At 45.4% G+C, this 18,140-nt stretch overlaps 7 protein-coding genes across 9 annotated transcripts; 4 read left to right on the top strand and 3 right to left on the bottom strand.

The window, feature by feature from the left end:
- The first annotated feature begins 439 nt into the window (after positions 1-439).
- On the top strand, positions 440-2,839 carry LOC6535521. The gene is made up of 5 exons (XM_002096114.4): positions 440-784; positions 851-1,014; positions 1,088-1,221; positions 1,286-1,931; positions 1,993-2,839. Exons 1-5 carry the CDS (start codon positions 641-643, stop codon positions 2,219-2,221), a joined length of 1,317 nt encoding a protein of 438 aa, XP_002096150.1. The 5' UTR covers positions 440-640; the 3' UTR covers positions 2,222-2,839.
- Positions 2,520-4,624, bottom strand: LOC6535522 (coiled-coil domain-containing protein 174). Its single transcript, XM_002096115.4, has one exon. It carries the CDS (start codon positions 4,575-4,577, stop codon positions 2,853-2,855), a length of 1,725 nt encoding a protein of 574 aa, XP_002096151.1. The 5' UTR covers positions 4,578-4,624; the 3' UTR covers positions 2,520-2,852.
- A 204-nt stretch (positions 4,625-4,828) lies between these two features.
- Positions 4,829-5,788, top strand: LOC6535523 (SRR1-like protein). The gene is made up of 2 exons (XM_002096116.3): positions 4,829-5,011; positions 5,072-5,788. Exons 1-2 carry the CDS (start codon positions 4,869-4,871, stop codon positions 5,757-5,759), a joined length of 831 nt encoding a protein of 276 aa, XP_002096152.1. The 5' UTR covers positions 4,829-4,868; the 3' UTR covers positions 5,760-5,788.
- An 8-nt stretch (positions 5,789-5,796) lies between these two features.
- Positions 5,797-7,785, bottom strand: LOC6535524 (transcription termination factor 5, mitochondrial). The gene is made up of 4 exons (XM_002096117.3): positions 7,514-7,785; positions 6,483-7,461; positions 6,206-6,430; positions 5,797-6,143 (listed from the first exon to the last, which is right to left on the bottom strand). Exons 1-4 carry the CDS (start codon positions 7,701-7,703, stop codon positions 5,855-5,857), a joined length of 1,683 nt encoding a protein of 560 aa, XP_002096153.1. The 5' UTR covers positions 7,704-7,785; the 3' UTR covers positions 5,797-5,854.
- Positions 7,786-7,958: 173 nt separating this feature from the next.
- LOC6535525 (ribosome production factor 2 homolog) lies at positions 7,959-9,215 on the top strand. The gene is made up of 3 exons (XM_002096118.4): positions 7,959-8,099; positions 8,155-8,370; positions 8,440-9,215. The coding sequence occupies exons 1-3, from the start codon at positions 8,080-8,082 to the stop codon at positions 9,164-9,166; spliced, it is 963 nt and encodes a 320-aa protein (XP_002096154.1). The 5' UTR covers positions 7,959-8,079; the 3' UTR covers positions 9,167-9,215.
- LOC6535526 lies at positions 9,155-10,310 on the bottom strand. 3 transcript variants are annotated; one of them, XM_002096119.3, is made up of 3 exons: positions 10,152-10,310; positions 10,026-10,082; positions 9,155-9,959 (listed from the first exon to the last, which is right to left on the bottom strand). In XM_002096119.3, the coding sequence occupies exon 3, from the start codon at positions 9,932-9,934 to the stop codon at positions 9,233-9,235; it is 702 nt and encodes a 233-aa protein (XP_002096155.2). In that variant the 5' UTR covers positions 9,935-9,959; positions 10,026-10,082; positions 10,152-10,310; the 3' UTR covers positions 9,155-9,232. The 3 variants fall into 3 exon arrangements, with proteins under 3 accessions (XP_002096155.2, XP_039232841.1, XP_039232842.1); XM_039376907.1 differs by having other exon boundaries at positions 10,164-10,292; XM_039376908.1 differs by lacking the exon at positions 10,152-10,310 and having other exon boundaries at positions 10,026-10,101.
- Positions 10,311-10,625: 315 nt separating this feature from the next.
- Positions 10,626-12,844, top strand: LOC6535527 (malate dehydrogenase, mitochondrial). Its single transcript, XM_002096120.3, has 4 exons — positions 10,626-10,787; positions 10,952-11,159; positions 11,853-12,049; positions 12,112-12,844. The coding sequence occupies exons 1-4, from the start codon at positions 10,722-10,724 to the stop codon at positions 12,649-12,651; spliced, it is 1,011 nt and encodes a 336-aa protein (XP_002096156.1). The 5' UTR covers positions 10,626-10,721; the 3' UTR covers positions 12,652-12,844.
- The last annotated feature ends 5,296 nt before the right edge of the window (positions 12,845-18,140 follow it).

An 18,140-nucleotide genomic window follows, 5' to 3' on the forward strand; every position in this document is an offset into this window, starting at 1 on the left:
CCCGAATCTCTGGTTATAGTACGATATACCACTTTTATATTTATTTATTTTGACTAAGCTGTTTATATTGGGTTTAAGTAAGCGGACGCTCATTACTTTTAGTAAAATGTATTATAACAAATTTATAATTTAATTTGCCGCCTTTGCGTTAATACGTAATCATATCGCAACGTAATGAAGTATCTCGAAACGTTATCCAGGGCTGCAGCTACGAAATGAATAACGGGAAGCAATAAGCTAAAAAGTTCTACACTTCTCTGAATTGTGGGAACTACTTTTCGAGCAAAAGAAAAATCGGCGAGCTATTAATATGGAAAAATGCCCCTAAATAAATGAATATCTTTAACATTAGGGGTCATTTGGGTATGGGCAGTTCAAAATTCGCATTGAAAGCGGGTTAGGGCACGCAATGCACGAAGGGGAGGAAAGGCACGAACAGGATACGGCGAGAGAAGAAGAAGAGTAGGCACGTAGCAGTGCGAAAAGAAACACATGTTCGCGCAAAATCGATGAATTAACTGTAAAGGGAAACCGAATGTATATAGAGCAGTGCGCGTTCAGCAATATATAAACACACATTGTCCGCAAAGAATTACTGGTAAGGCTTCCTGTAAAAGCCTCCGCAGGACTCCTTGCAAAAATGGGTATTACGGAGACAGCAGCAACAACAACTACCGGACTGGGAGCGGCAAACGCAATGGAGAGCAAAAAAATTCTCTCGCTCGAGGTGTTCCAGGACATCTTCAAGCACGTGGAACCGGAAGTGCAGATCGATGCCTTCGAGGTAAGGACACTTCTGGTGGCACCTAAATTTAGGTTATGAAACCACACCACCCAACTACTTTTGCAGCTGGCCCAGGGCTCCGACCGGGGCGACAACTATACGGCCGCCCTGTATCGTATAAAGCTAACCGGAAAGCGGAGGAGCCTCCAATGGGAACAGAACATCATCTGCAAGGTGATGCCGGAAAGTCTAGTCGCCCGGGAGGCCTACAAGAGCGACAAGCTCTTTCGGTGAGTGATCTACTTCCAATTCCGCGCATCCTCAAAAGCGTCCTAGAGGCTCATAATTCCGCTCATTTCACAGCAATGAGGTGCAGTTCTACAACACCATCATGCCTGAACTGCTCAAGTTCCAGGCCAGCAAAACAAACCAGGACACTCCCGTGTTCAATGCCATTCCAAAGTGCTATTCAGCCAGGCATGATCTGCTCATAATGGGTAAAATTACCTTTACCCTTTTCCATGTATCCATTTTTAATTTATTAAACCGAATTTTCCGCAGAGGATCTTCGCGAACGTGGCTTCCAGATGTCCGACCGCCACAAAGGCCTCAGTCTGGAGGAGACGCAGTCCGTCCTGCTGCAGGTGGCACAGCTGCACGGCCTTAGCCTAGCCTACAAGTTCGAGAAACCGCTGGAGTTCAGCAAGTTGTGCAGCATGATCAGCGAGGGCATCTTCTGCACGGCCAATACGAGTTGGTATCGAAACTACTACGAGCGCCTTACCAAGAACGCCATTCAGATGGTGTCCGAGGTGCTGCCCCCTGACTCCAAGTACGTCATAGCCATGAACAAATTTGCGGAAAGCTCCTCTTTCTTCGGCCGGATGGTGAAATTGGCCAGTGCCGAGTCGCCGTTATCCGCCATTTGCCACGGCGACTGTTGGGTGAACAACTTTCTGTACCACTATGATCCGCAGGATCCGCAGCGGGTGCTGGAGGTGGCCCTTCTCGACTTTCAGCTGATACGCTACAGCTCCATCGCCCTGGACATTGCCAATCTGCTATATTGCTGCACCACCAAGGAAATGCGGGATGCTCAGCTGCAGACTTTGCTCAAGACCTACACGGAGGAGCTGTTTCGATGGCTGCAAATTCTGTGCACAACTTTGCCGGACCACTGCGACACATTACAGAAGTTACAGGACCTGTAAGCAAATGATTTTAGCAGGGAAATAGTCAATTAATGTATTATATGCCTTTTGTCATAGTTTCGCCGAGGAGCTAAAGACATACGGCCGCTTTGCTCTTGGCCTGGCATTGGATATCCTGCCAATAAGCACATGCTCTTCGGAGGATGCCCCCGATATGTACTTAGATCGAAGCGATGAACTCAAGGAGGATGTGGGCGCGCCAACGCTCAACTTTCCACCCAACGACCTGTGCCGCCAGAAGATGTCGGAGATAGTCATAGATATGGTGGATCGGGACATGCTCTAGGCCACCCTGCAATCCAAATTGAACACTAGCAGTCTGTCCAAAAAACAACAATTTTAAATAATATACCGGCTCAGATAGCGTGCTCCAGTTAGTGCTCACTTAACCTCTAGATACACGCGAGATAGTACGTTTAGAGTACCAACGCTACCTTTATGTTACGTTTCTGTAGCAGCCAATTCCTTGCCCCTGCGTCCCAGGTTGGACTTTGTGTAGTCAGAGTTAACACTTGCCCGTATTAAAAAATTTATTCTCGTTTTAGTTAATAATTTGTACTGATAGATGAGCAAAGAAAAGAACGCCAAAATAGTAAATAGCCCTTGTTTATTGTTTTAGCTTTCGTTTAATTTTTGATACCCTTTGTCGATGGAACTTTACCAAATAGGTATTTCCGGAAAATTAAAATATCAATTGCGCTTACTTTGTCGAAATGCAATTTGGCACAGGGCCTTTGAAATGGACAGGAATGGCGAAAATGCACTATTCGATCTAGCCGTAGCTAAAATGAACAATACATTTGTTGAACTTAGCTTAAAAACCAGACAATAGAAAGCTTGTCTAGGCGTATTGTGTTTTTCTAAAGTATTCTTTACACAAAGTAATAAAGTATAACTGAAGATATGCCTTTCTTAACTTAGTAGTCCGCCTTGGCCGTCCAGGTGGCCTTGTTTCCTAGGACGCCCTTGTCGCAGTTTTCGCGCAGAAACCTGAGACCCGCTTCGATGGAGCGCTCCAGGTCGACCTGGGACTTCTGCTTTTTAGGTAGTGGACCCTTGTCATCCAATCCAGCAGGTGGGGGAATAGCGGCACCCATACCACGACTGGATGTGCTCGGTTGCTCATCAGCTTCGTCTTCGTTGTACGCACTGTAACTCCGTCGCTGAAACTTCTTTTCCTGCCTGGTGCTGTGAAAGTTGTGGAACTCCGGCTCATGGCCTCTGTTCCACTCCGAAGGCGGTGGCGGAGGCATACTGCTGAAGCTGCTGCGCTTGAGGGGAACTTGCTCTGGCATGGGAGCAAATTCTGCCTGCCGCTGTGCACGTTGCTTCTTATTCCACTCCTCCTGGGACATTGGCAGGCGTTCGGCCTTATACTTCCACTCCTCCTCCGGTGGCTCAGCGCTGTCTAAGTCGCGTCGCTTCGACACACCAGGCTTGTCCTTGTCCCAATCGCGTACGTGCTCCTTACGCAATTCTTCCATCTCCGCCTCCTCCTTTTCCTTTTTCCGCTCGATGGCTTCCCTCCTTTCTTGCTCCTCCCGCTCTCTTTCCGATGCTTCGGCCGCTGATTCGTCCTTCTTTTGCTGTTCCTCCCGCAAGTAGTCTTCCTTGCTGATGGGGGACAAGCCGTTGCGTGCTCGAATCCTGTTTTTGGCGGCTAGCACTCGATCTGCCACGAGACTGTCCCGTTTGGCGCGCATTTCATATCGTCGTGTCTGCTCTTCAGTCGTAGCTTTGCGTGCCTTTTCCAGTTCCAACTGCTGCTTTCGGCGCTCTTCTTCGTCCGTGGAGAAGGCATAGTAGCCAACACCGTGGGTGCGCGCTTCGTCGAAGAAGACATCCTGGTAGTGGACATCGGGCTTGTCGGAATTTTCCTGCTCCTTGCGCTCCCAGTTCATGCGCTGTTCATCGTGCTTGGTCATCGTGGACAGGGCCTCGCTGAAGACGCTCTCTGTTGGCCGTGGCCCAATAAAGGTCTCACCATCGTCATCGTCGCTGTTATGGTTGCTGCTCAGCTCGCGGCTGCCTTTGGTGTCTATCATCCAGTTGGCCTTGGTCTGATCCAGGCGCTCCGGCATGCTCTCGGCAAGTTGCTTGTCGCGTTTCTGTGCCTCCTTTAAGTCCCTTCGCAAACATTTCCTGGTGCGTCCTAGGCAATCAACGTACTCCACCTCATCATCGTCGTGGCATTCCTCATCATTGCTGGAACTGCTGCTGCTGCTTCTCAGTCGCTGGCGGGAATCACACCTATGCGAGGAATGCTCCTGTTCATGGTCTGCCTCCTGCTTTTTGCGGTTAAACATCACCAGGCAGTTATCATCGGAGTTGAGGCTGCCTCCATTGCGGATCATCCGGTCGTAGTACTTGCTCTTGGCCTCCAAGACGCGTCGTGACTTCTCCAACTGGGCATGGTCCTCAGCCTCGTACACTTTGGCGCCATAGCCGATGCTTCCGACCTTCTTGTAGTTCCGCTCACTAGACTTATCCTTGTCGCCGCTGCTCTTGGCAGGCCGAAAATCATCGGCGGATGCCTTGGTGGCTTTGGCCACCCTCACCTCATGCTGTTTCCTCAGCAATTCCGCCTTCAGGCTGAGCAGCGAGGAGAGATTTACACTAATGGCCTTGTTGGGATCGTTCATTGCTTGGTACGCAGTGAAATACAGCTATGTGAAGAAATTGCAGTGGTAACAGCTGATACACTGACACAAAAGAATCACACTTTTTGCTGAGACTGTCTATTTCAATATTATTCAATATATGTTAAACAAGCAATAATAAAATATTTCAAAATATATATAAATAATATATATATTAGTAGGTTATATATTTTAATAAAAAATAATTTAGTAAACCACTTTGTATTTCCTCTGTGGAAATACGGTCACACTAAACCATGTGGTAAGAAGAAGAGTGTTTATTTACGTTTCGGAATGTCGAACTCTGGAGAGGATTTCCAGGTGGTAACGCGTAAGAAATGGATGGCTCGTAAGTGCCTGCGGCGGCGAGACCGCCATAAATCAGAAAGCGATTACTTAATCGACTGCCCGGATGTGAATGTGGAGAAATTTCAGCCGTAAGTTTTTCATATGTGTTTTCCAAAGGCACCGTCCCCAAAAACCAAATCCACTTCTAGGCGTCTGGAGAACTTGTGCATCGAAATGTGCCAGAGCGACTATTTCCTGGTGGCCATGGAAACACTGCAGCAGCAGCTAGAAGCCATTAAGAAACCGTTGGAACGTATTGTTTGCCTGGGACTGGGACCCTTCTCCCGCACCTACCATGCCCTGCATCAGGCTGCCTTTGTGATTGGACTGCAGCGTCAGCACAAGATCACTGAGACCTTGTACTACGATCCCATCTTCAGGGACACCGAGAGGGAACTGATCCAACTGTTCGGCGGAAGCATAATGAGCGAAGACTGCGCAGGCAAGCACGAGGCGACGGTGCCCACGCTCTATTATCTGCCTCACTGCCCCTACGCTCTGATGCATAACATTCTGTGGTCCAATTGGAAGCGGGAGACACTGCCCAACGTTTTCCTCATCTCGAATAGCTTCGAAATGCTGACCATGACGCCGAGGAACCGGGATGACCACATAACAAGAATAGTAGAACATTGTACAGAGACCCCACTGGAAGATGACTATGAGCACCACAATGTATTCAACGATTTATCGCTGCACACGTTCCCGCAGGAATCCATGCCCGCCAACAACGACGAAGCGTTCTGGAAACGATGTGCTCCCTTGCAGGTGAACGAGGATGAGCTGATCACGGAAACCGAGACGGACTTTGCTGCCCTGAAGCTGGAATCTGAATAAATTAGTAAAGATTTGCATATATATCCAAAGGCGCGGGTTGGGTTTCAATACGTTCCAATTCTAATAACAAGCTATTTACAATTTCACTGAGCAACCTACAAGTGCTGCATAATCATCTTATCTGCAGGCTTAACGCCGTACTTGTAGACCTTATTGAGACTTTCAGGAAAGTCGGGCAGTAGATTGTTAAAGTTCTCCACGTGATGTGTATGTTGCTCCGTCCAGATGCCGTCGCCCGTAAAGTGGAACTCCGATTCGATTAGGTAGAGAATGAGAGTCAGGATCTCGTTGTTGCTTAACGAATCGAAATTCGCCACTGGCAACTGAAGTTCTTCTTGTGCGTCGGGTGATTGCAGAAGGTGCATTTTTTCTTGAATGCGTTTGCTAAGAAAAAAAAACACAAATTATTAAGTAAAAATAGTTTATATAATTCGTATAGCACTCACATGGGATAAAGAAGCAAGTGTATATTCGCAAATATCTCTTTAAGCTTAAACTTTTTACTGCGTAAGTACTCCAGACATTGCTTTACGTGCAGCAAAGGTATATGGCACCAGTTTGGATGGCGAGAGAGAAGATTGCGCAGCACCTGCACGTCTTTCTCCAGCACATTGCCTAAGTAGACGACTATATCGCGGCCTTTAGTTCGATCCGAGCCATCTCTGGCAAATCTGGAATAAGGCTAGTTGATTAGACAGCCAATGAGATAAAAGAGCTTCTTACTTAGCGAAAGCCTCGGACCCGCATGAAAGGATGTGCAAGGAAGCGCACCGAACCTTGAGTTGATTGAGATAATCCAGACGCAGTCGCGCCTTGTTTTGGTAGTGCACCAGTCTTAGGACTCGCGGATTGGTGCCCAGGACTTGGAACTCCTCGATCTCCTGCAGATCCCTTAGTCGCTCCAGAACCGTATCCGGCCCAAGCGTGAGGACTTCCAGGCAGCGTAGAACGGCATCCTCACTGATGCCAAACGCGTGGACGTGTTGCAGAGTTTGCTTCAGACTATCGCAGGTGGACATCAAAATCTTGGGTCGTCGGAAGCCGATTTCGCGTATGTCCTGCGAGTCAATGGTAGGTACCTCTCGCAGGATGCGGCGCACGTTATCCGCTTCCGAATAAAGCAGAAAACTATTCTTTCTTAGCCGGTCGGCGGGAAAATTAAACTCTTTGGTCAGAAGCTCGATGGTGTCCTGCACTGCTCGAAAACTCTTGTGGCGGATGCGGGTGTACACGCGCCACAGCTTTTGTAGATCATTGTCGTCCATCTGAAGACGTTCACGCAGGTAAGCGTTGAGCAGGGATTGTCTTAAGCTCTTTAGTGTGAGGGTCTCGCTCTCCAGCTCTCGTAATTCCACCGGCAGCTTAATGTCCACAAAATATCCCGCCAGACGCTCCGCCACCTTCACATCAAAAGGGATGTAACTATGTGCCTTCAGGACTTCTATCGGTTTGTTGACCACCGTAACATATTTGGCCAGCGTTTGGACAGTCACTTTGTGGAAGCCGCACTCCTGCAAGACACTGTGTCGATTGGCCAGAGTGGTAGCACCATAGTAGATGATCATGGGCTTCGATATGATGTCGTCCACACTGTAGTCCAGTGATTTCAAGGTGTCGTAGGAGTTCAGCAAGTCTTTGCGCTTCAACGTCTTGAGCTCTGGGTGCTTCTCTAGAGCGGCCGCCCAAGAGCGATAATTACTACCTAAAAATACGTAATAGTGACTTCCTAGACCAACTTATAAGTCTTAGCTTACCCAGAGTTTTGGACAAATAGCTGGCATTCAAGGGCTCTTCCAACGGCATCTCGACTATGGGTGGCTTTGGCATTTTTGGTTTTAGATTCTCCTTTTTACTGGTGATCCTTTTCGAACTGGTCATTCCACGCGCCAGCTGCCCAAGGCTCCGGGCCAGCAATTGCGCTTGATTCTGGCCGTTGCGCAGCATAATTATAACATTTCCCGGATATTTATTTACAAACGACGAAGAAACGTAACTGTTATTCGGGGTGAATGGCAACTATTGCAGCTATTGATGGCAAAATATATAAATACAATGGAAAATGTGGAAATAAATTAAAAGAATGTAGCATTTTTATATTGCTAATATTATATTGTTCAATGGTTTAGTTCAAAATGGGCTTTGAATCTGAGAAAAATACATTTAATCTTCTGGTAGCTAAACAACTATCGAAACGGCCGGCTAATCCATCTTATCAAAAAGACAGCGGATGTTTTCACATCTCTAACCCCGCAGCGTACTTACACGTGCGCGTGAATTTTAGTTTATTTGACTTGGTTTTTAATTAAAAAAGGGTTTGATTATGTCGCTTTTACGCATCAGGTAAGCAATAAAGATGCAATAAAAAGCAATGAAATCAAACCAACTGCGCTTCCAGGAAACCCAAAACCCGAAAGGGAAAGAAAGTGTTGCTGGCCAGGGAGCCGCAACTGATTGAATCCGCCCGCACAATGTTGTTTTTGGACGGAAGGAAGTGTGGTGGCAACGTAAAGCTGTGCATGAAGGATCTGCAGGCGCTGAAGAAGCCGCTGGTTAAGGTGCTGAATCGCAAGAACGACATTACCCCCTTTGACGATCCCTCCTCTCTGGAGTTGTAAGTTTAGACAAAGCAATATACCTTAAATCAAGTTTATTTAGCTTTAAACTTTCTTGTAATCCCCAGCTTGACCATGAAGAACGATGCTGCTTTGTTTACGTTCGGTTCCACATCAAAAAAGCGGCCTGATAACATAGTCCTGGGCAGGATCTTCGAGAACGAGGTGTTGGACATGTTTGAACTGGGCATCAAGCGGTATCAGGCGATTTCCGAGTTTAAGAACGAGAAAATTGGAGCCTGCGTGAAGCCCTGCTTGGTGTTCAATGGTCCAAAATGGGCACAAACCGAGGAACTAAGGCGCCTTCGCAACCTGTTCATCGACACCTTCCAGCGCGAGAAGGTGGATTCGATCCGTCTGCAGGGCATCGAGCACGTTCTGAGTTTCACGGTTACCGATGACATGAACATTCTGATGCGTTCCTACCGAATACTGCTGAAGAAATCTGGTCAGAGGACGCCGCGCATTGAGCTCGAGGAGATCGGACCCTCTGCGGATTTCTCCATACGTCGCACCAAGATCGCCAGCGAGGATCTGTACAAGCAGTCACGCAAACAGCCCAAGCAGTTGAAGGTGGGCAAGAAGAAGAACATTAGTACGGACGCCCTGGGCAACACCAAGGGACGCGTCCATTTGGGCAAGCAACAAACAGGCTCCATCCAAACGCGTCGCGTCAAGGCGCTGCGTAAGACCCCTGAGGAGAAGAAGGAGAACCGGCAGCGCAAGAAGGTTGCTCTGAAGGCGGCCGCCGCCGAAGCTCTGGCCTCACAAGGAAACAATCCCTTTTCTAGTTAATTTTAGTTTTAATAAATTGGTCCTGATTAAAATATCGTTAACAAGTGTATGAGTTCTAAAGTCGTATCACTGTATGCCATCGACAATATTGCGAATGCGCCGTGTCTTGGACTCGGCCAAGGCGTCCTCCAGTGTTTTGATCATGTGCACCAGACTGCCGACATCCGTCTGCACCAGCATATCCTTTCGATGCAGTCGCTCGTCCTCCTGCATGGCCTTCAGCTCTTGTTCGCTGCGCCCGGAGACGTCCACCGCTAGCAGCTCACGGTTTTCGTTCTTTGGTTCGGTGTGCAGGTACAGCTTCATGGTCACCACCACTTGGCATTGATCCAACAGACTCCGCGACGCGGTGCGGACCTCCAGCCGCCAGTCCAGGTTGACCAGCCGATAGGCACGTATGTTGGCTGACTTGATTGAGCCCTCCACAAAGTTTCGTTTGCTGGTGACGAACTGCTCGAGAACTTCGAGCACATCGGCGCCTATATCGGGGAATGTCTGGCGCAGGAGCACCTCTGTGTCGACCGAACTGCCTCCCACCCGGGTGGTCACGCTGATAAGCAGCGATATCAGCGCTTCCACTGCCTGCTGCACTGCCTCAGGGCTGCCCAAATCCGAGGACTTCTTGGCCATAATCTCGTAACGGCCGGGACTGGGCCCATTTATCAGGTAATCAAAGGCTGACTTGCACAGCTCCACCACAGAGCTCGCGGATCTTTGGAGCAGGCTTAAATGCTCCCGCTGCTGTTGGGTCAAGCGCAGAGATGACATCTTTGTGGTTGCCTCACGGAGTTAGCTAAATAGTATTTGATGTATTCATGGGCACACGGTATATTTACGGTATACAATTGTAAACGATTACCTTAAACAGTTTGAATTGTTGACCACTTGAGACTTTAGTCTTGCGCCAGTACTTCAGCTGTAATTACCACGAATTTCTTGGATTATAAACATAAACAATAAATAGGAGTTCACTTATGCCCCTTACCTTATCACTTACAGCTTGAAATACATTCTAGGGAGCTGGTAAAATACTTTAATTATTAGTAGTGAGCATCATTATGATTCCATTTCTCAACAGCGCCTTATTTTTATGCATAAAACCAAAATAAATAAATCTGATTGATATCGGAAAACGATAGGTCGATACGATTTTGCGGCTCAATTGGACAGGGCTTGCAGCTGAGTTGGCAGCTCCATTCAATTTGTATCGATAGTTGCAAGCTCAAATTCCAATTTTTGAATTTGCTTCGCTGCAACTGCAATTTAGATAGGTGCATGAAGAAGAATGCTATTCCGAAACATGGCAAGCATATACGCAACAAATAGATAGCTCATATTACACATGAAATTTTCCCCCAAATCACCAATCAGCCAAAAGCTTTGATTCACGTAAAAGCTCTAAAGCGAAAGCAACCCTGCTCTCCCCCGCCCCCACGGCAACAACAACAACATGGATTCGCAAATCCGTTTCATTGGCCCGTGGGATTTTGCTGGCAGAACTGCTCTCGTTGAATTGTTTTAACTAATACATTTTGTAACCAAAAACATTGCAAATATGCTTAAGCAAGTGACGAAGCAATTGGCCCTGCAGGGAGTGCGCACCTTCTCGGTTGGCCAACAGGTGAGAGCATTGTTACCTTCCAAATTTAAAAATTCCGGCCAGAATCGTGCCCCTTTCACTGCAACTGTTTACGTAACAGAGGCGGGTGATCCACTGCATCCGCAAGCCATAACTATGTATATAGCCTGACATAACATAGCCATATCTTTGCATTTCTGATCTAGAACAACTACAAGGTGACCGTTTGCGGTGCCGCTGGAGGAATCGGCCAGCCGCTTTCCCTGCTCCTTAAGCAGAATCCCCTGGTCACCGACTTGGCCCTCTACGACATTGTCCACACTCCCGGTGTTGCCGCCGATCTGTCGCACATCGACACCAAGAGCAAGACCGCCGGATTCATCGGTGCCGACCAGCTGGGCGACTCCCTGAAGGGTGAGTAGAGGGCAGGGGCCGCGAGTGAGGTTATGTGACCAGCGTATACCAGTGGAAAATTTGCTTAGGGTTGCTGGTGGTGGTGGTTCGCCAGGGGGAGGGGTCGAACCCACTACTATCTCTAATGATATGATATGCACTGTACTTGAGTGCTTGGCTTCAATGGTTTTGCTGCCGTATTGCAAAGTCACTCTTCGTTTGACTATGTTTTTTTTTTCTTTGTGGTCGTTTAAAAATGCATGGTTTTTGATTTGTATGTACTAAAAGTAATAAATCGAAATACTGAATATTAATCAAGTTATGTAAAATAGTATTTTTGTGCATTCAATACAAATTTATCCATCGTAAAAATATATATACATATGTAGATGTTCAAAACATAAAATAGGTTCACTTAAGTATTTTAATCCAATTATAAATATAATAAAGACTTAGATTTTACCATTAGTATACATATATGCAAAGCTTTTTCATGTGATTTGCATTAAAGAAATTTTATGCTCTGATAAGATAAGCAGCAGGGAATATATACCCTGATAGCCATGGAATGGCTATTGGTATTAATAACGGCGTAATCAGAAGCGGCTACTTATCAGTGCAGAAGCCACTGGGATTGAACCCATAAAAGATCAAAGCTCAAAGTGTGTACCTGCAAACTAATCAGTGATGCATGCTTGTGCCTACCTCTTGCAGGATCCGATGTGGTGGTCATCCCCGCTGGAGTGCCACGCAAGCCCGGCATGACCCGTGATGATCTGTTTAACGTGAACGCCGGCATTATCAAGGACATTTCTAACTCCATTGCTAAGAACTGCCCCAAGGCCCTGGTGGCCATCATCACCAACCCGGTGAACACCTGCGTGCCAATCGCTGCCGAGATCCTTAAGAAGGTAAGATGCCCTACATTATTGCTTGCTAGAGAACCTTATTCCTATGCCATCCTTTCTTTCAGGCTGGTGTCTACGATCCCAAGCGCCTGTTCGGAGTCTCCACCTTGGATGTGGTTCGTGCCCGCGCCTTCATCGGCCATGCCTTGGGTGTGGATCCCCAGACCGTGCAGATCCCCGTGATCGGCGGCCACTCCGGCGTGACCATCCTGCCCGTGCTCTCCCAGAGCCAGCCCCTGTTCAAGGGCAACCAGGACACCATCGAGAAATTGACCGTGCGCATCCAGGAGGCCGGTACCGAGGTCGTTAAGGCCAAGGCCGGAGCCGGTTCCGCCACTCTGTCGATGGCCTACGCTGGCGCCCGTTTCGCCGGATCCCTGCTGAAGGGACTCAACGGCGAGAAGGACGTGATTGAGTGCTCCTACGTGCAGTCCACCGTCACGGAGGCCACCTTCTTCTCCACACCCCTGGTGCTGGGCAAGAACGGAGTCCAGGAGAACCTCGGCCTGCCTAAGCTCAACGATTACGAGAAGAAGCTGCTGGAGGCTGCCATTCCCGAGCTGAAGAAGAACATTCAGAAGGGCATTGACTTCGCCAACGCCTAAGCGACCATACAAATCCCAGCCGCCCAGAAAAATCGTGTACTTCATTAGCGCCTATCGTAAATTGGCATACCACTACCCCTAGCAAATCTTTCGTCTCAAGTCGGCGTGTCCAAAGATTTTATAGATCTGCGCCCAGAGTGTGGTCTAGAATGAAACCAGTTGATATCTGAAATAAACGAATTGTAAACTTGGATTGCGCACCGTGTTTTGAAGACATTGTTTAGCAGTAATTTAAAGATATTCAAAACACAGTTATTGGGGAAAAGAATTTGTTTTTAAAACCCGCTTACGTATAATTTTGTTAGAACCCTAAAAACAACGCCGAGTAATATTTCTTCCCACAGCGAAAGATATTCAACTATGCTCATGGGCTAAGCACCGGGTTTTTGATTCCAAAATAGCGTCCCAGAAAAATGGATGTCCACTGTGCACTGAGCGAAGGGATCGAGTGTTTGCCGCACAACGACTTGATAGATGGCATTTGGAATACGGAAATTTCGCCCAGTGTAGCTTACACCGCCGCAAAGAAAACACAATGCTCACACGCACTTGCCCACACAGACGCAACCAATTAAGCTTCGTTAAGATCAATTTAAACTTGCCCGCATGTCACGACGACCCCCTCCCGACGCCCATGACATCTCCTCCGGAATCCTACATGACTCCGGCTCAGAATCCAGTGCGTGCGCTTTTCGGAATTTATGTTTTAACGATATACAAATTTATGTGAGAGCTGAATTTTGTATGGTATGTGCATTCCTTTCGACTTGTATACGCACAGAAATTTTTTGCCAGCTTAATAAAGATCCTATTTGTTTTGTTAGAATATACAATTCAATTATTAATCTACGTATTATCAAATACTTGGAACGTGCTTGGAGATAGATACTTTACAAATTACAAATAATCTTACAATTCAGTGTTAATTGCTAGTTCGAATTCAAGTTTGGTAATCTTTGTCTGGTGATGTATGCTATCTATATATTTTTAAATCGTTAAAATAAATCTACTTTCAATATCTGTGTTACTGGATAAATGGAACTAAACATTTAAGCAAACATATAAATATATAATTTTGTATAATTTAAAGCTTTTTCCTTCATAATAATTTATATTTTTCTTGGAAAAGCATGTTTTTTATCCAGATGCTTAGATGGCTAGATACTTAGATACTATAGCAACACTTTCCATAACTTTCTTCATCGATTTGCACTGGTTTCGCCAATTGAAGTGCTTGGCACCAGCTCGAATCGAGTAAATTGGATTACTATTAGACAATTTGATTTGTTCATTAAACCGGGCGATGCAGAGCACCACAGCACCAATATTTCTAACCTATTTAGCCGTTTAGTGGGGAAAATGGACAAACACACCCCCGACTTAATTATCGACGATGGAAAGGCAGCGATAACAAGACCTAAACAATCAATTGATACAATTCCATTCATGAAATCAAATCGAACTGCAAGCAAAAATCACGGAGCGCGGGAGACAATTTGATAGGCCGGACGATTTCGATTCTCGGAGTTCCGCCAATTGGCAGAACGCTTTTAATGAAATAATGAGCAGGAATCAATTTTCAGACGCCGCGCACGACTATATGGGATGCGAAATGGAATTGCCGGCCGGCATTTTATATTAAAACAAATTGGTTACAATGGATGGATTTACCAGTCCGCGACGATGACACTCTCTTTTTGTAATCGACCTTGTACAATTTTATTTAATTACAAACAATTAAGTCGCCGTGCAGGCAGCAGCACCAAAAACGATAAGCGAAGGAGAGTGTCAAGTGCAGCCACAATACAATAATTAATTAATTATTATCGCACAACGCAATCAACTTGTTCATTCATAAATCTCAAAGTGAGAAATTGAATTCAAGTTCGCGCCTATCGATAGATTTCCGTTACAGTTTAGATGAAGAGCTGTTTCCACTGACACTTTTCAATTTCATTTTTCATTTCCACTAAAATCAAACTACATGTGATTAAAAAAAGGAAGATAAATACCCTCTATTGAAAATTCGAACATATCTGATACATGATTCTTTCAAAAATAAATTGTGGTAGGAGGTGTGAAATAATCCTAACTCGTGTTTCTCTTATTGAAGGCCCGGTTTCGCGCCAAACTTAAATGCTTGCAGGCATTTGCATTGCTCGGGCATCGATTTCAATTACATAACACCACAAATTGCACTGGGAGAGTGATCGTGCCGCTTAAGTCCACTGCCGCAGCTGCAGTGGAGCACTCCCACCACTCAGTTGGGGCATTAAATGGCGCCTTCTTCTTAAATAAGTCACAATTGTCGGCAATTAATTTGAATTGTGCACACTATGTTGCGATTTTTCGAGCATCGACAGCCCCAAGAAGCCCCAAAGCCAATTACACCGGCCAGGCCCAGCGGTTGACATCTTCAGCTATATCTCCCCATTCTATATTGTGAAATGCCCCATATATCGCGGCTGATATGCGCTAGCAATTGTGATTGCCTTTAATTTATTGGCGTCCTCTCTCACTTTCCCTTTGATTGGATTAAGCTTTAAGTCGGAATTGTGGGTGGGTGTGCTTGGGGGCTGGCTATTTAGCAATTATGCCGCGACAAATTGGTCCTTAAATGTTTTCTGGAATGGTATACAGTCACTGATTTAACACTTAGTAATTTATAGAAATTTAGGGTGGGATATCCTCCAAGAGATGTTAAGCCAAATCCTTTAGCTTCCGAGAATGAACACATTTGTATTAAACAAAAAAAGATAACTTTAGTTATAGTGATTTACTGGTTTATCATGATTTTATTTTAGCATTATGTATTACTTATTTCAATGTTTCAAGTTCAACGAAGGCCTTCTTAATAATGTTCTGGCTCCCGAATTAAATTTATATCCACTCTGATTTTATATGAATGGAATGTTATACCGAACTCCCACCACACTTTTTGAACTCTGATCTGGGTACAGTCATGCCCAAAAAAATCTCATGTAAATGATGGCAAATTCATAAGACAGCAGCCTCAGAAAGCAAAATGCACAAACCAATTTGAGTGAACGTTTGTGATCGTGGGTCAGATGTTAGAAGTACGCATACGTTCCACATCCGCCCCCTTCTAGTATATACATATGTACATACAATATCATGTAAAGAGGGTAGACTGGGAGGAGCAAGAACAGCAAGAGCAAGTACGAAGTATCAGGCAAGTATGGACCCCAAAGTGCCATGGAGAATTAACGAACCGAAAATGGGGAAAAAACTATACGTCTTTGTCAGGTCAGATACTCGCTGGATGGCTAGGGGAGTGGTCCGGTTACAGCTTGTATCTACGGGTCGACTTGCAGACTTTGTCTCGTGGGCAGTAGATTTCAAAATGTGCACTGAAAGCGTACATTTGGAATTGAAATCTGTAGACAAGGTTTTAAGAATATCATTTTAGTAATAATCATCTTTAGTTCAGAAAGATATTAATTACTCAGAGTTAACCTAAAGCACATTATTTCGAAAATGGCAATTTTTCAATTGCCTTAGCTTTTCGTTCGGTGTATTCACGTTCATAAGTCGAGGTTTTTCCTCCTTTCATTTATTGTTTTTTGTTTTTTTCTTGTTTTCCACTGAACGCTGAAAGCGAGAACGAATAGCGACAGCCGAGTCAGAAGTGGAACTAAAATACAAAAACTATTTGATATTTTATGCGGGATTTAAATTGATCTTAACGAAGCTTAATTGGGCGCATCTGTATGGGTGAGCGCTGCTCCGCTCTCCTGCACCAGTGTGCGTCCGTGTGAGCGTCCGTGTAGCGGTACTTGCGTCCGCCATATTGGAATTTCGTTGTGCGAACTGATCACAATCGCCGCACCAAGCAAACCCGACTGGAAATGGGAATGGGCGACGCGGGCATGGCGCATCCATGGAGTATCGCCGCCTCATGGCGGTATATAGTAGATATAGTAGATATAGTAGATACAGTAGGTATAGCAGAAATAGCCGATGTGCGAGTGTTGAGGCACGACAAAGAATGTCGTCGCTACCTCCGCTGATATGGAGGATGAGGGAAAGTCGGTGATGCTACTGCACCGAGAGAAGTTACGCGAAACTACAGGACTACGGGATTTGAAGGTATAGACCTGGACAACTACATATGTACATACCACTTTCCACTTTCAAATTAGCTAGAATGATTATTTTGGAAATAATTTTTCCCTCTTAAAACTGTTTAAAGAATCAATATTTTTAATATCTTTATAGACTTATTGAATTACACAATACATTGTTTTCGAAGGATTTTTATAATCATAAAGGATTCGAAGTACATCCTTGATTTTACAAGATCGTCATACATTTATTTTATTTCATTTTAAGGTGAAATTTTTTCGACTGTTGTCGCTGTTTGCGGTAATATCGCTGCTGAGGATGGACTGTCATCTCGGTGGGACAAGTGTGGATGCGATGATGATGGTGGTGGCGATGGGTTTGAGTATCTGCCTACCCCTTAGCCGTGGATCTGTCTGTCTGGCTGTCTTTCCGCCTGCCAGTGTGTGTATCTGGGTATGGAAAAAATATGAGAAAATATTCAGCAAAAGCTTAGCGCTCACTTGGCCAAACAGCGGCAACTGTACTGGACAATCATTTTTATAGATGATCAAAGCTAGATTAAAATTAACATATAACTTACTTTAATATATTTATAGATGCAATAGTTGTAAGAAACCCTTTCTGACTACTCCCTATTTATTTTAAACATTCCCTATGTTTAAGGCTATGAGTGCTAACTTTGTTTAATAAACCTAAACAATACATAGATACTTCACTTGCCTTATACAAATAAATAAAAAAAAATTTCTATAATATTATTAAAATAAAACGGATTACAAGATAGAATAATATCCGATCTACTTTGTCGTGATAATAGAAAGGGTTTAAACTCCCGTCCTTTTTATCTTATTTAACAACTAAATTACCTCTATAAAGTTCTTTGAAACCCATCTTATTTCTAAAAAGAAAACCTACCCGTAGTTCAACAACTCTTTTTGGACTTATAAAGACCTTTTCAGATATCTTCGATTTATCGCCAATCTCATTTGGAAGCCATTGATTGCCTGTATCATACTCTAACCTCCTTGGGTTCGAGGATCAAGAGTAATTAACTTTTGATCTTGCTCGAGGAGATGCTATCATCGCTCCTTGATCTCCCTTCCTGACTGTGTCCTTGCAACCTCCTCGTCCCTGTTTTCCGTATCCTCTCCCCTCCGGGTATCCTTGCAGCCAGACCCACATAATTGGCGCATTGGCTAATGCAAAATACTGCCTGATTATTCACACGCAACGACCCTGACTCCTTTCTTTGCCCTCGGATACCATCCCTCCCAGTTCTGGGTCGCGACCCAGTACCCACAGTATGGGGTGTATTTATTTGTTTGCATCTTCGGCTCTGATCGCGTGCCCTGCGTCCATTCTCTCAGAGATCTCGGCTTTGCCCGCATTTTGGAACCTGCCAG

Source organism: Drosophila yakuba, chromosome 3R (genome assembly GCF_016746365.2).
Source record: "Drosophila yakuba strain Tai18E2 chromosome 3R, Prin_Dyak_Tai18E2_2.1, whole genome shotgun sequence".
NCBI classification, from domain to species: domain Eukaryota; kingdom Metazoa; phylum Arthropoda; class Insecta; order Diptera; family Drosophilidae; genus Drosophila; species Drosophila yakuba.

Bases quoted from the DNA above. Each gene is read 5' to 3' on its own strand.
- LOC6535525 (XM_002096118.4), top strand. From the start codon at position 8,080: ATGTCGCTTTTACGCATCAG. The intron at 8,100-8,154 runs GTAAGCAATAAA...CTGCGCTTCCAG, and splicing joins ATGTCGCTTTTACGCATCAG to GAAACCCAAAACCCGAAAGG. The intron at 8,371-8,439 runs GTAAGTTTAGAC...TGTAATCCCCAG, and splicing joins GATCCCTCCTCTCTGGAGTT to CTTGACCATGAAGAACGATG.
- LOC6535527 (XM_002096120.3), top strand. From the start codon at position 10,722: ATGCTTAAGCAAGTGACGAAGCAATTGGCCCTGCAGGGAGTGCGCACC. The intron at 10,788-10,951 runs GTGAGAGCATTG...TTTCTGATCTAG, and splicing joins CCTTCTCGGTTGGCCAACAG to AACAACTACAAGGTGACCGT. The intron at 12,050-12,111 runs GTAAGATGCCCT...CCTTTCTTTCAG, and splicing joins CTGCCGAGATCCTTAAGAAG to GCTGGTGTCTACGATCCCAA.
- LOC6535521 (XM_002096114.4), top strand. From the start codon at position 641: ATGGGTATTACGGAGACAGCAGCAACAACAACTACCGGACTGGGAGCG. The intron at 1,222-1,285 runs GTAAAATTACCT...AATTTTCCGCAG, and splicing joins GCATGATCTGCTCATAATGG to AGGATCTTCGCGAACGTGGC. The intron at 1,932-1,992 runs GTAAGCAAATGA...CTTTTGTCATAG, and splicing joins TTACAGAAGTTACAGGACCT to TTTCGCCGAGGAGCTAAAGA.
- LOC6535526 (XM_002096119.3), bottom strand. From the start codon at position 9,934: ATGTCATCTCTGCGCTTGACCCAACAGCAGCGGGAGCATTTAAGCCTG.
- LOC6535522 (XM_002096115.4), bottom strand. From the start codon at position 4,577: ATGAACGATCCCAACAAGGCCATTAGTGTAAATCTCTCCTCGCTGCTC.
- LOC6535524 (XM_002096117.3), bottom strand. From the start codon at position 7,703: ATGCTGCGCAACGGCCAGAATCAAGCGCAATTGCTGGCCCGGAGCCTT. The intron at 7,462-7,513 runs GTAAGCTAAGAC...ACGTATTTTTAG, and splicing joins CTATTTGTCCAAAACTCTGG to GTAGTAATTATCGCTCTTGG. The intron at 6,144-6,205 runs GTGAGTGCTATA...TTTTTTTCTTAG, and splicing joins CACTTGCTTCTTTATCCCAT to CAAACGCATTCAAGAAAAAA.
- LOC6535523 (XM_002096116.3), top strand. From the start codon at position 4,869: ATGTCGAACTCTGGAGAGGATTTCCAGGTGGTAACGCGTAAGAAATGG. The intron at 5,012-5,071 runs GTAAGTTTTTCA...ATCCACTTCTAG, and splicing joins AATGTGGAGAAATTTCAGCC to GCGTCTGGAGAACTTGTGCA.